The following is a 13,110-nucleotide window of genomic DNA, read 5'->3' as shown; positions in this document are numbered from 1 at the left end:
GAGCCCTCTGTCAGTCTGTGTAGATTAATGGTTCTACTGAATGTAGTGGTTCTCAAACTGTGGGTTTGGACCTCCAGGGGGTCCCCAAATGATGATATTATGCTTAATGTGCAACATTGTTTTCTCACTCAACAGTAAACAAACCAACATACAGTATGTATAGTGTATACAGGGTATCTGCTAATTTCTAAAGTGACAATGTAAGGACTTTTAATACCTATTGAATACCTCTAAAAAATTAAAACATGCCATTACTGTGTCAAAAGTAATCAACAAACTATACTATAAAAACGGGTCAAACATTGGCCAAATATTACCTGACTTAGAGACAGAAAATGTGAAAATAGCTGATCTACAAGCTCACAACACCTTGCAACGCGAGGCTTTGTGAGCTTGTAGATCTGCTATTTTCACAATATAATGGAGTTACACTAAATGTAATGCTTCTACTCCTGCAATTCCAAGTGCTTGTCAGGGTGGGGGGTCCCCAGTTCAAATATGATGCTTTTCAGGGGTCCCCAGTTCAAATATTATTTTGGGGGGTCCCCAGTTCAAATATTATTTTGGGGGGTCCCCAGTTCAAACATTATGTTGGGGGGTCCCCAGTTCAAACATTATGTTGGGGGGTCCCCAGTTCAAATAGGATTATTCTGGGAGGTCGCGGCCTGAAAAGTGTGAGAACCACTGGTGTAATGTCTTACTCCTCAATGTGTCAATAGGGTATTGTGTGTCAACGGTTAATCGATTTAATCATTTATAAAGATATGTGTAAAAGTCTAACTTGTGTCTATGCTACATTGTTCCTGCACAATGATAATAATTAAATATTATACATAGTGTAAATATAATGCTGAGTTTGCTTTTATCCACTTTCTATGTTTTACTAATTGTACATTTAAACAATGTTGCCAGTAATCTTCAATACATTCTATATACATGTAATGACTTTCCATCAGAGGCTTCCACACATAGATTCATAATGAATGACATCATTGACGTGACATATCATGGGTTAATGACTCATTAACTTTGGATTACAACTGGACTTTGTATCATTTATTACTTATTTTCCCGTTGCACAATGATGAATGAACCGTCTCTTTTCTTCAGTCAGTTTATTAGAACTTCTTCAGCAAAATAGAAGACGTTTTCAAGTTCACATCACTTCCTCAATAGTACAATAGACCAGTGGTGTAAAGTAACTAAGTACATGTACTCAAGTACTGTACTTAAGTACAATTCAGAGGTATTTTTACTTTACTGTAGTACTTCCCATTTTCAATACTGAACATTTTATTGGACAGAAATGTAAAAACAGCACGAGTACAGTCAAACACTTTGTCTAAAAGGATAACACCACAAAAGTCCTTGCGGTCTTGTTTCCATTGGGGTTCTAGGTACTGGGGGCATTGACCCTTTGACTATCTTAAAACTACATCCCATCACTCAAATACCCCTTAATTGCCTCTGAGATGTAGTGGAGAATTAATAGTCACTAAATCAGTCAATAGGCTGTTGTTTATCTATAACCCAGTGGTTCTCAACCTGTTCAGGCCGTGACCCCCAAAAATAATCATAATTGAACTGGTAACAGACTGTACAATGAAAGATTATAGGCCTTTAAATTGGGTAATTTAGCAAAGTGTTAAAACTGCACGTTACAAAATACGGTAGCTGATCTGCAGTGAAGCTATTTTCGCTATTTTAAAATGGTTTTCAAAATAAAAAATAAGATAAGTCATAAGACGTCGTGCAAAATAGGGAATATGTTTGATAAAGTGAGTGATACAGACAGCACAGCTGTAAAAAAAATAAAAAAAATAAAAATAGGGGCATCTGTTAGCCTGGACTACCAGCATACCACATATGCTGGTAGTCCAGCTTGACAGCGTGTGGCGGGTTCGACTCCCGGTCCCGACGACCTTTGCTGTATGTCATCCCCCCATCTCTCTCCCCATTTCCTGCCAGCATACTATCCTATTAATAAAGGCAGAAAAAGCCCCCCCAAAAAAACTTGACCCTATTATAAATTAGTCTATCGTCTCTATCAAATTCATGCAGTTTTAACATAATTCACCACTATGTGTTTCAAGTTTCAATTCAAACATCCAATGTGTGGCCCTTCACTCACTTTATCAAAGTCAGTTTGGCCCCTATAGAAAAAATGTTTGCACCCCTGTTTTTATGTCCAGTGAAGTCAAGACCTACAAAACCAAAACATCTGGGGGGAAAATGATTGTTTTTCTAAAAACATCATTCAATCATAATATCTCAGAATGTGACATATTATGCATGCACAGTAGACTAATGATTATATTTCAGAAACTGATTCCCTGGGAAATACATATTTCAAAAATGATGGCAGACGCTTATCATGTTTATTAACCACTTAAACCCCATATGGGTAACCAGAGTCCCTCAGGGCTCAATACTAGTGTCTTTTCTGTTTTGGGTTATTGTGGGGAAAGCTTTCGCTGAAAATAGCCGATCGACAAGCTCACAACGCGTCACAGCGCGACACGTTGTGAGCTTGTCGATCTGCTATTTTCTGTGACCACTATACGGATACTGGAGTTTTTAAGTGGTTAAAAATAATATTGAATATAGAAGTCCTAAGTACATTTGCTGCATCATTTTGTTTTGTTTATTTAGTCACAAGCTCTCTTTAATGCTTTTCATCAGTTAAACATTGATGAAAATCACAGACAGACTTAAAGGGCCACTTCCCTGATTTTGAACCCAAATCCTGTTTTCATGAAGCCGAGGACAAATTAAAGATGATTTGGCAGTGCTTCTATGATTTTATTTGGAATTTGGAATGTTTACTCTGTGACATCACAGGGTGAACCTCAGTTCCTCCTATAGACTACTTGGACTACAGTGTTTCCTGTAAACTGTAGTTCCAGTCGGAACTATACTAATATCAGCTGGAGTCCTGTGTGACTTTATCTTCTCATGTGTGTACACTCAAAATAGTTCTGCTGTCCCTATTTTGGTCATGTCATTAAACAAAAATATGATTTATTTATCGCTATGTTTAACAAAATGTGTTATTTTCACTACCTTTGTGCAACAGTGTCACACCACGAAGTAGGGCATTATGTTAAAAAAAAAAACATATAAAGATAAATATGGAGATAAAGGTTTTCTGCATAACAGCGACAATATGCAGTAGTTTGAATGTGAGCTTGAACAAGCCTAAGTTTATCCAATAAAACATTACTATGATAAGCTGTACTTTTCATGTCATAGTTCTTTTCAAGAGCAGTGGACCTCTATTGTTATTAACCAAGAGATACATCAAACACTGTTCTGTTTGGTTGATAGTGTCCTCAAACTAAATATTTTACATTCTGATATTTGCTATAGAAAAAATGTGTCAATTTGCATTGACAGCTAAAATCCTGCATGGCTATAGGCAAACAAATGGTGAATGCTGTCCAAAGTGAAGCATAACCTAAAACAGAATCCCATGCAATTTTGCATTCTCACTTTTGTTTAACAAATGCATTCAATTCTCACTGGAACAGATTGACACAGTGAGGCTTGAAAAGGGAAAGTTACTGATTATTATGAGGTCCTATTCAGAGGTCTGAGAGTGTTTTTTAATGAATGGTGTATTGTTTTCCTTCCAGAATACAGTAGCCTGCTTGCATATTGTCTGTTGCTTTGCTGTGAAAGCACATGTGCTGACCGTTCTGCTGTTGAACAGAGAGTTACTGTATTCCAAATTCCTCCTTTAATGCTGACCGTTTCTTAGTCATTAATGAAGTTGTAATTAAAATACACTAGAAGGTAACAGACTGTACAATGAAAGATTATGGGCCTTTAAATTGGTCTTTACACGTCTTTACGAAAGTGTTAAAGCTGCAAGTTACAAAATACAGTAGCTGATCTACAGTGACGCTACTATATAGGCCTAATACAAAATGCCTGATAGGATTAGTCATAAGATGCCATGCAAAACAGGGAATATGTTTCATATAGTGAGAGATACAGACTGTACAGCTGTACAAAAAAAACATGAAAAAAAAAATGAATTTGACAATGCTGCTGTCATTTCTCTCACTTAATCTGTAGGAACTTAATCTTGTTTCCTGAAATAAAACACAATGAATCAACACTTAAGGCATCACTGAAATGGTATATTGATATGATCAAGTTCACCTGTCTTGCCATGACATATTTGTAATCCTAGAGAGTATTAGAGTGTTGCACTATAATATATGAGCTCACTGGAGTCTGGAGGAAGTGGAGAGAATGTGGAACTAGTGAGAAAGTCGAAATATTTTACTAAATAAAAATACACATTTTCTGCCACAGCCTACTTTACCCCATATACATACCCCTGATTATCTTGTAACCTCGTGTCACCTTCCACCATGGCTTTCCACATGGAGGGGAAATGATGGTGTAGTGTGAGATTCCAGCTGTACAACGTTCAACCACAAGCTGAACCTGTTTGTGCTACACAGTCACTGTCTCTTTAAAACCACTGCCTCCTGCAAACATTCAGGAAGTCCCTCCCTTTGCCTCTCCCACTTCTCTTCACAAGAAACGAAACCCAGAGCTGTTGTGTGTTTTCTCTCAGTGTGAGTGTGGTTGTCAGTCAAATGGCACAACAGCAGGAGAAGCAACAGACATGTGATCTGGACCAGGACCAGTTCTGTTGTTGTCCTGTCTGTCTGGACCTTCTAAAGGAACCAGTGACTCTACAGTGTGGACACAGTTACTGTAGAAGCTGTATTGAGGGTTACTGGGACCAGTATGAGGAGACTGGAGTCTACAGCTGTCCCCAGTGCAGAGAGAGCTTCAGTCCCAGACCTGTTCTGAGGAAGAACACCTTGCTGGCTGAGGTGAGATGACCTTACAAGTTACAACCACACATTAAACTACATGTTCTGATACACAAAACTCCTTGTTGACTATTGCGATAGATGGTAGTTATACTATATGTTGGTTACTTACTACACATTATGTTATGTATGTTGATAATGTCCACAAATACTAAGAACTATTATATAGCATGTTAGACCAGTGGTGGTCTGGGGACCCCCAGGGGTCCATGAGGGGGTTCCAGCTGGGGACCCCAATACAATGTGTTAATAGAGCATCACAGTCTGTTTAACCACTGTAACCCTATACATCAGCTATTTGAAAATTGCTGATCTACAAGCTCACAATGCATCACAACACGATATGCAATATTTTTAAACATTTTAACTACATAAATCTTGTGTGGGGGTTCCTGGCACAACATATTTTCAGATGGGGGTTTCTTGGACAAATACATATTAATTTGGGGGTCCTTGACATGAAAAGGTTTGAGAACCACTCAAACCACGCAAACCACGCAAAGACCCAAATTCGAATCTGACTCCTGGTCTTGTCACACTTTAGTTTAGTTTAGTTTAGTTTAGTTTAGTTTATTAGCACATTGAAACAGATGCTAGGTGTGATATTATCTTAGTTTCTTTGCAGTCTACAGTACTTACATTATGCTGTCATTTTGTTGACTAGGGTCATTTACTCTGATCTTTGACTTTGTTAGTCTCTGGTTAATCATTAAACTCTAGCGTCCCTATTCTTGCCATGTCATTCATCTTTTTAGTTCTAGTGGTTAAGAGTGTCTGCTAAACGCTGACATTGTAAAGTTTTTTACAACATACTGTAAAGCAATCAACTTTATGGAATGCAAAGTTCAGAACCACAGTTTTCAGATAATGTTACTATTATTATCAGATGAACTTACCTGTACTTTCTCACTGTGTTTATCACCATGAACCTCACAATGACTGTGTTGTATTTGTCATCAGTGAGTGACCTCCCCTCCTCTTCTCTTTACTTCCAGGTTGTGATGAAGCTGAGCAGTACAGGAGGTCAGCAGTCTTCTGTCTCTGCTGCTCTGCTGTACGCCGGTCCAGCAGACGTGGCCTGTGATTTTTGCACCGGAGCCAGACGTCACAAAGCTCTCATGTCTTGTCTGGTGTGTCTGGCCTCTTGCTGTGAGACTCACCTCCAGCCTCACTACAATGTTCCTGTGTTGAAGAAGCACAAGCTGGTCCCAGCCACCAACAAACTGCAGGAGAAGATGTGCTCCAGTCATGACAAGCTGATGGAGGTGTTCTGTCGCACAGACCGCCAGTGTATCTGCTATCTGTGCACCATGGATGAACATAAGGGCCATGACACGGTGTCAGCTGCTGCAGAGAAGGCAGAGAAACAGGTAGGACCACCATCACTTGAAGACAAATCATGAGATAGATCCTGCTAAAAGCACAAATCAGGTTGTTGTACAATAAAAAGTATTATAGGATGAAGTACACTCTTTTTGGACCCAATGAAAAACAGAGGCGATTGATAACTTTTCATGAATCATATTTCACTAATCTAGTTACACAATTGATACCCATTTAGACCTCAGGCCGATTCTACGAATACGTTTTAAATCCTGACCTCTGATAAACGTATTTTTTGTATTAAAAGATAAAAAATAAAATAATGATATTAATATATAATCTATATAGCAACAACTACACACAGAGGTGTTCATGGCTTGAAAGGTAATACATTAGGTGTTCCAGGTCTAAATGGGTTAAGATGATGTGTGGATCCGAACTAAACTGTCTCCATTTTCACTTGTTTTTACCCTGTATCCTGTATGAGTTGTCTTCTCCTGATTGGATAGAATTGGTATCCCGTCTTGAAGATGTTCTTCGTTTACAAGCCAAACTGTCTCTTCCTGTTTCTTGCAGAAACAGCTGGTAACAATGCAGGAGAAAGTCCAGCAGAAGATCCAGGAGAAAAAGAAGGAGCTGAAAGACCTGAGACAGGTCATGGAGGCCCTGAACGTGAGCTGATATTATGATAATAGTTCTTGTTCTTGTGTTTACTGTGATGCTATATGGATGAGACAGTGCCTTGTGTCATCAGTAGCACTAAAGCAGTGGTTCTTATAAACCAATTAATATGTATTTGGCTGACCCCCATTTGAAAATATTTTATGCAAGCAACCCACCTATAAGATTAGTGTTGTTAAAATGTTTCAAAATGATTCATTATTTTTCACATTCTCTCATGAATTTCAGAAAATAGCAGATCTACAAACTCACAACGCGCCGCGATGCATTCGCCATGTGCTGGGAACTTGTAGAACGGCTATTTTCAAATACTGTAGCTGATGTCCTGAGGCCGATTCTAAAAATGTCTTTCTGAATAACGTATATTGCTATATCAGTGGTGCTCAACACCTTTTCATGTCAAAGATAACACAAAAAGTGTGTGTGTGTGTGTGTGTGTGTGTGTGTGTGAAGCAGAGCTCTGCAGAAGCAGCAGTGGAGGCCAGTGACAGGATCTTCAGTGAGATGATGGTCTCCATTGAGAGAAGACGCAGTGAGCTTAAAGAACTGATCAGAGATCAGCAGCAGACTGCAGTGGCTCAGACTGAGGCTCTCCTGAGGCAGCTGGAGGACCACATGGAGCAGCTGGAGAGGAGACATGCTGACCTGGAGGAGCTGTCCAACACTGATGACATCATCACTTTCATTCAGGTTCCACACATGGCATTTTACTGTTTGGTTTTGACTCATTTAGGAGAAATCAGCTTCATATTTCATCTCATTCCATCATGTCATATTATATTACATTCCATTACATCATAGTATATTACATAACATGACATTATTAATGCTGGTAGTTACTAACACTAATATAGTTCTAGTATACAGTAGTTGTATAGACCACAATAACATTGTCAGAATTAGGCCTGTCACAATTATTACATAATTGCCTAATCACAATTATTTGAGATAATCAGAATTATTTCCACAATTGTCATTATTGTAAACATTTTCCAAAAATAGCAGATCTACAAGATCAGCTTCTGAGCTTGTAGATTGTCTATTTCCACTATTTTGTCAAATATTTTGAAAGTATAACATTATTCAATATATGCCCTGTACACTTTGTGTTCATAGATTGGAAAAGAAATGTATATTATTTGTATTGATATATTCAATGCCAAAAACACAATCACATTGTTAATCGCAATTATTTGCATGAGAATTAGAGACAAATTAAATCATCATTTATTACAGAGAACTTTTACTGATAGTTTGTCTACAGTTCGACTGACACTGTGTGTGTGTGTGTGTGTGTGTGTGTGTGTGTGTGTGTGTGTGTGTGTGTGTGTGTGTGTGTGTGTGTGTGTGTGTGTGTGTGTGTGTGTGTGTGTGTGTGTGTGTGTGTGTGTGTGTGTGTGTGTGTGTCTGGTTGAACAACAGGGACATCAGCTCAGCTCCACCAATTGTGATCAATGTAATAATCCATTGATCTCTTGGTTTAATGTTCTTCCATCTCTGTCTATACTGGTTTACTTGTCTCTCTCCAGAGTTTCCAGTCTCTCTCCAGTTCCAGTGGATCTCCAGTCTCACCCAGTGTGGTCATCTGTCCTCTGAGGTCCTTCACAGATGTGATTGATGTGGTGTCTGGTCTGAGAGACCAACTAGACAACATCCTGAAGACAACTTGGCCAGAGATATCAAAGAGAGGTGAGATTTAAATGTGTTTCTTGTTTTTCTAACCAGCCATCATAGTAAACATGGATTGATGAAGTCAGAAGGCAACTGGAGATATTTGATATCTGATGGTACACAGGTTGGCTGTCTGTCAGATTAGACCGTACAATTTAAGAATTTAAGCCAGAATATTCCTCAAAGGAGAGGTTAGGGTTAGATTTAAATGTCTTTATTGTGTTTTAACCGGCCCCTATACTGTACAGTACATTTCTAAGTGTTGAAACAGTTTGTACAGGTGGAAGTATGTCTGGGAAGGCTACTAAAGCCTGTAGTATGGGGGGCAATACATTAGTGTGACCTGTGTTTCATGTCACCCGCTACAGTATATAAATGCACCATTTACCATTTATTATTTTTATCATCATTATTATCATATTATTATTTTGTTCTTGATAAATTATCTTGAGGAGTTCTCTCTCCTGATTGGATTACTATCAAGCTATAACAGCTTGAACTTTTTGACAAAACCCTGGAACTTCAGTTTAATCCATTCTTCAGTATGATGTCTGTCATATATGCTATATATGTGACTGTGCCTTTAAGAGAGCTACGTTACGACACTGCCGTAAAGCAGGTCTGTTGTCTTTTACGTCAGTCGTATGTTGTGACCTCCTGTAGGCTCACGCTGTATGTTTTACATGCCTGAAGTCAGCAGTAAAGTCTGTTGGATTTGACCCTTTGTGTGGACATTGAAATCCTTTACAATGTCATGATGACCTTTACTGTTTTCTTGTGTCTCCAGTTGATGTTTTACATCCAGCGGAGCCTCAGACCAGAAAGGACTTTTTACAATGTGAGTCCATGTTGATGCAGGTTCTGAACGTTGAAGTTTCATTCTGATATGTTGTTATTTAAAGCTCTAATGAGTTTGATCTGAGAGACTAACTCTAAACACAATAAGGTTCATGAGGTTTGATTTTTCTTTTGTCGTGTGTTCTCACAGATTCCTCTCCTCTGTCTGTGGACATGAACACAATAAACACAGAGCTCTCCCTGTCAGAGGAGAAGAGGAAGGTGACTGTAACATGTCAACAACCTTACCCTTATCATGCAGAGAGATTTACTGCGTACCGTCAGGTGTTGTGTACAGAGGGTCTGTCTGAACATTGTTACTGGGAAGTAGAGTGGAGTGGTGTAGAGGTTCGTATAGCAGTCAGTTATAAAGACATCAGCAGACAAAGCTTCTTTGGAGACAATGATAAATCCTGGTGTTTACAGTGCATTGGTAAAAACTACAGTTTCAGACACAACAGTGTTGAGACTAAAGTGTCAGGGCCTTTCTCCTCCAGAGTGGGGGTGTACCTGGACCACAAGGCAGGTACTCTGTCCTTCTACAGTGTTTCTGACACAATGACCCTCCTACACACAGTTCAAACCACGTTCACACAACCTCTCTATCCAGGGATAAGACTTGGATGGGTATATGGAGATACAGCAGAGCTGTGTAAGACATGGTAGACATGTTAAGAATACTGATGATGATATTCAGTTGAAAACTAAAGCTTGTGTAAGAATGATGTGTACAGTATACTACACCATCATGATCAGTCAATCCATTGTGTTTCGCTCATTGCATTTCTTTAATAAGCCTGCTGCAGACAATCATTATACAGTATGCCCTGTTATCTTGTTGATATTACTACAGAGCCCTCTGTCAGTCTGTGTAGATTGGTTATACTAAATGTAGTGGTTCTCAAACTGTGGGTCTGGACCTCCAGGAGGTCCCCAAATGATGATGATATGCTTAATGTGCAACATTGTTTTCTCACTCAACAGTAAAGAAACCAACATACAGTATGTATAGTGTATACATGGTATCTGCACATTTCTAAAGTGACAATTTAAGGACTTTTAAATACCTCTAAAACAAAAAATAAAATTTGACATTACTGCGTCAAAAGTAATCAACAAACTATACTATATAAAATGGTCAAACATCGGCCAAATATTACCTGACAAAGAGACATGTACATGTAAAAATAGCAGATCTACAAGCTCACTATGCCTCGCAACGTGAGGCATTGTGAGCTTTTAGATCTGCTATTTTCACAACATTTATATAGTCAAATATATATTATATATTATATAATATAATACCTCAACTCTTGCAATTCCAAGTGCTTGTCAGGGTGGGTGGTCCCCGGTTTAAATATGATTATTTTCAGTGGGGTCCCCAGTTCAAATATTATTCTGGGGGGTCCCCAGTTGAAATATGATTATTTTGGGGGGTCGCGGCCTGAAAAGTTTGAGAACCACTGGTGTAATGTCGTACTCCTAAATGTGTCAAATAGGGTATTGTGTGTCAACAGTTAATCGATTTAATCGTTTATAAAAATACATTTGAATGTTATGAACAATGGTGTTTTTTTCCTCCCATTTTGAAAATACAGTAGAAACCTTGGAATCCTTCAAAAAAGTTAAAGACTTAAAACCTGCCATGTTAAAAACAAAAGAGGGGGAAAAGCTTCTGTAATTTCTTTAATATCCGATTTACAAGTTCACACCTTATCTGGCATAATGAACAAAATGTTTCAACTCATATAAAGGAGTTTGAGACTGTCATTATTCTTTTCAGCAACTTTGTGTGTGTGTGTGTGTGTGTGTGTGTGTGTGTGTGTGTGTGTGTAAAAAGTCAAACTTTTGTCTATGCTGCATTGTTCCCTGGACAATGATAATAATTATTATACATAGTGTAAATATGTTTGCTTTTATCTAGTTTTACTAACTGTACACTTTACTTTTGCCAGTAATCTTCAATACATGTTCTTTATACATGTAATGACTTTCCATCAGAGGCTTCCACACATAGATTCATAATGAATGACATCATTGACATGACATATCATGGGTTAATGACTCATTAACTTTGGATTACAACTGGACTTTGTATCATTTATTACTTATTTTCCCGTTGCACAATGATGAATGAACTGTCTCTTTTCTTCAGTCAGTTTATTAGAACTTCTAAAGCAAAATAGAGCACGTTGCTTTGCAAATTGTATTATTATTATTACAAAACATACATTAACCACTTCAGCACTTTATATACTCAGATGTAAAAGCTCACAGCGTGTCGCATCGCGACACTTGAAAAACAATAACATAGAAAAACTAGAAAAAGTGCTCCTCGGAGCACAGGTCTCTGCCAGGTCAGGTAGATTATTGTGGCCTCTTGGTGGCGCTATAATAAGCCAATGTGAAAAGGGGTGCCATTTCTTCTTAGGCCTTGCATTCATGATTTGAGGCATTTTGTTCCAAAAATGTGTTTTGCTAAATTAGACCTGCTGGTGGCGCTATAACAGGCCGATTTGAAATGGATGGCATTTCTTCCTCGGCCTAGTGGGAATGTGCGTGTGAAATTTCACGGAGATTGCAAGCTGCGTTCATGATTTGAGGCATTTTGTTCAAAACAGACCAATCCTGCAAACTTTGGAAGCCAACTTTAGCCAATCAGGATGGAATATGGGAAATCGGACAGATCCGTGTTGATCACATGACTATAGAGATAATGTGTACCGATTTGCATGACGTTTGGATAAAATCTGTAGGAGTAAATGGGTTTTGCACAAATCGGCCTCCTGGTGGCGCTATAACAGGGCTATGTGAAAAATTTGGGGCAGAGGTTCTGAATTGGCATCCAGGGAGTGTGTGTGCAGAGTTTCGGAGCGACCGGGCCAACGGTGTCGGAGATTAGCTGTTCACAGACGGACACATGGACGGACGGACGGACGGGGGGTAAAACATACTCTCTCGCCATGCCTTCGGCCTGGCGGAGACAATAACAAACACATAAACATAAATAAATTGGTACCAACGCTAGTAGCAATTGCTTGGCCACTTTCAACTTCACAGTTCAACTGTGTCTATCTTGGGTGCACCCTTCCTCAGTTATCACCGTTAACATTCAACTGAAGTTTTGTTCTGTTTCAGTTATATCACAAAATTCAAATTGGGACAATTACAAACATCCACCATGAGGTGGTATTTTACCACTCAGTCACTGTTCCCAGTTCCAGGAATGAAAAAGGTTAAGTATCAGTATATGTGTCAGGGTTCAGAGTTCCGGGGATGAACCAAGAAGGCAGGTATCAGTGTAAGTGTCAGAGTTCCAGGTGGGTTCCAAACAGGAATGTGTGCGTGTGCGTGTGACTTTTAAAAACTATTTGTCTCTCCATCGTCCTCCAGGTGGCGCTGCAGAGCCGGCGCCGGTCAAGTCCATCCATCACATGCGTCAGTTCCACTCCCACCATAACCTGCTGAGCTTGGCTCAGCCCCCCCCCCCCCCCCCCTTCCGACAGCAGCGGCAGCTCCTCCAGTCTCCGGGCCCCCGACTCGGAGCGCCAGCCCCAGGACGGGAGGCCCCCCATGGGCTCCACGCTGAGCTTCTCCCTGGTGGGCGGCGGGGGCTGCTCCGCCGCCGAGAACAGCATCTGAATCAGGCAGGCGGTGCCTATGATGTAACGGTGGCGTTTGTATTGACATGTTACGACATGGAAGGCCTTCTAGCGCCTTCCTGTATCTTATTTTCAGAAGG

At 39.5% G+C, this 13,110-nt stretch overlaps 2 protein-coding genes and 1 long non-coding RNA gene across 4 annotated transcripts; 2 read left to right on the top strand and 1 right to left on the bottom strand.

Moving 5' to 3' along the window:
- Nucleotides 1-2,249: 2,249 nt before the first annotated feature.
- On the bottom strand, nt 2,250-2,729 carry LOC311035496. The gene is made up of 2 exons (XR_014599723.1): nt 2,396-2,729; nt 2,250-2,304 (listed from the first exon to the last, which is right to left on the bottom strand). It is a non-coding gene; the product is annotated as an uncharacterized lncRNA (long non-coding RNA).
- Nucleotides 2,730-4,577: 1,848 nt separating this feature from the next.
- Nucleotides 4,578-13,021, top strand: LOC311035494 (E3 ubiquitin-protein ligase TRIM47-like). Of its 2 annotated transcripts, none has more exons than XM_084043742.1 (4): nt 4,578-4,856; nt 5,852-6,226; nt 6,756-6,851; nt 12,762-13,021. In XM_084043742.1, the coding sequence occupies exons 1-4, from the start codon at nt 4,614-4,616 to the stop codon at nt 12,834-12,836; spliced, it is 789 nt and encodes a 262-aa protein (XP_083899868.1). In that variant the 5' UTR covers nt 4,578-4,613; the 3' UTR covers nt 12,837-13,021. The 2 variants fall into 2 exon arrangements, with proteins under 2 accessions (XP_083899868.1, XP_083899867.1); XM_084043741.1 differs by lacking the exon at nt 12,762-13,021 and adding an exon at nt 7,317-7,806.
- LOC311035495 (cytolytic toxin-beta-like) lies at nt 8,387-11,211 on the top strand. The gene is made up of 3 exons (XM_084043743.1): nt 8,387-8,549; nt 9,319-9,369; nt 9,520-11,211. Exon 3 carries the CDS (start codon nt 9,543-9,545, stop codon nt 10,032-10,034), a length of 492 nt encoding a protein of 163 aa, XP_083899869.1. The 5' UTR covers nt 8,387-8,549; nt 9,319-9,369; nt 9,520-9,542; the 3' UTR covers nt 10,035-11,211.
- Nucleotides 13,022-13,110: the final 89 nt, after the last annotated feature.

This window comes from Gymnoscopelus microlampas (genome assembly GCF_963454915.1).
Source record: "Gymnoscopelus microlampas genome assembly, chromosome: 19".
NCBI classification, from domain to species: Eukaryota; Metazoa; Chordata; class Actinopteri; order Myctophiformes; family Myctophidae; genus Gymnoscopelus; species Gymnoscopelus microlampas.
Note: the sequence above shows the minus strand (reverse complement) of the source record. Positions and strands in the feature narration are given on the sequence as shown.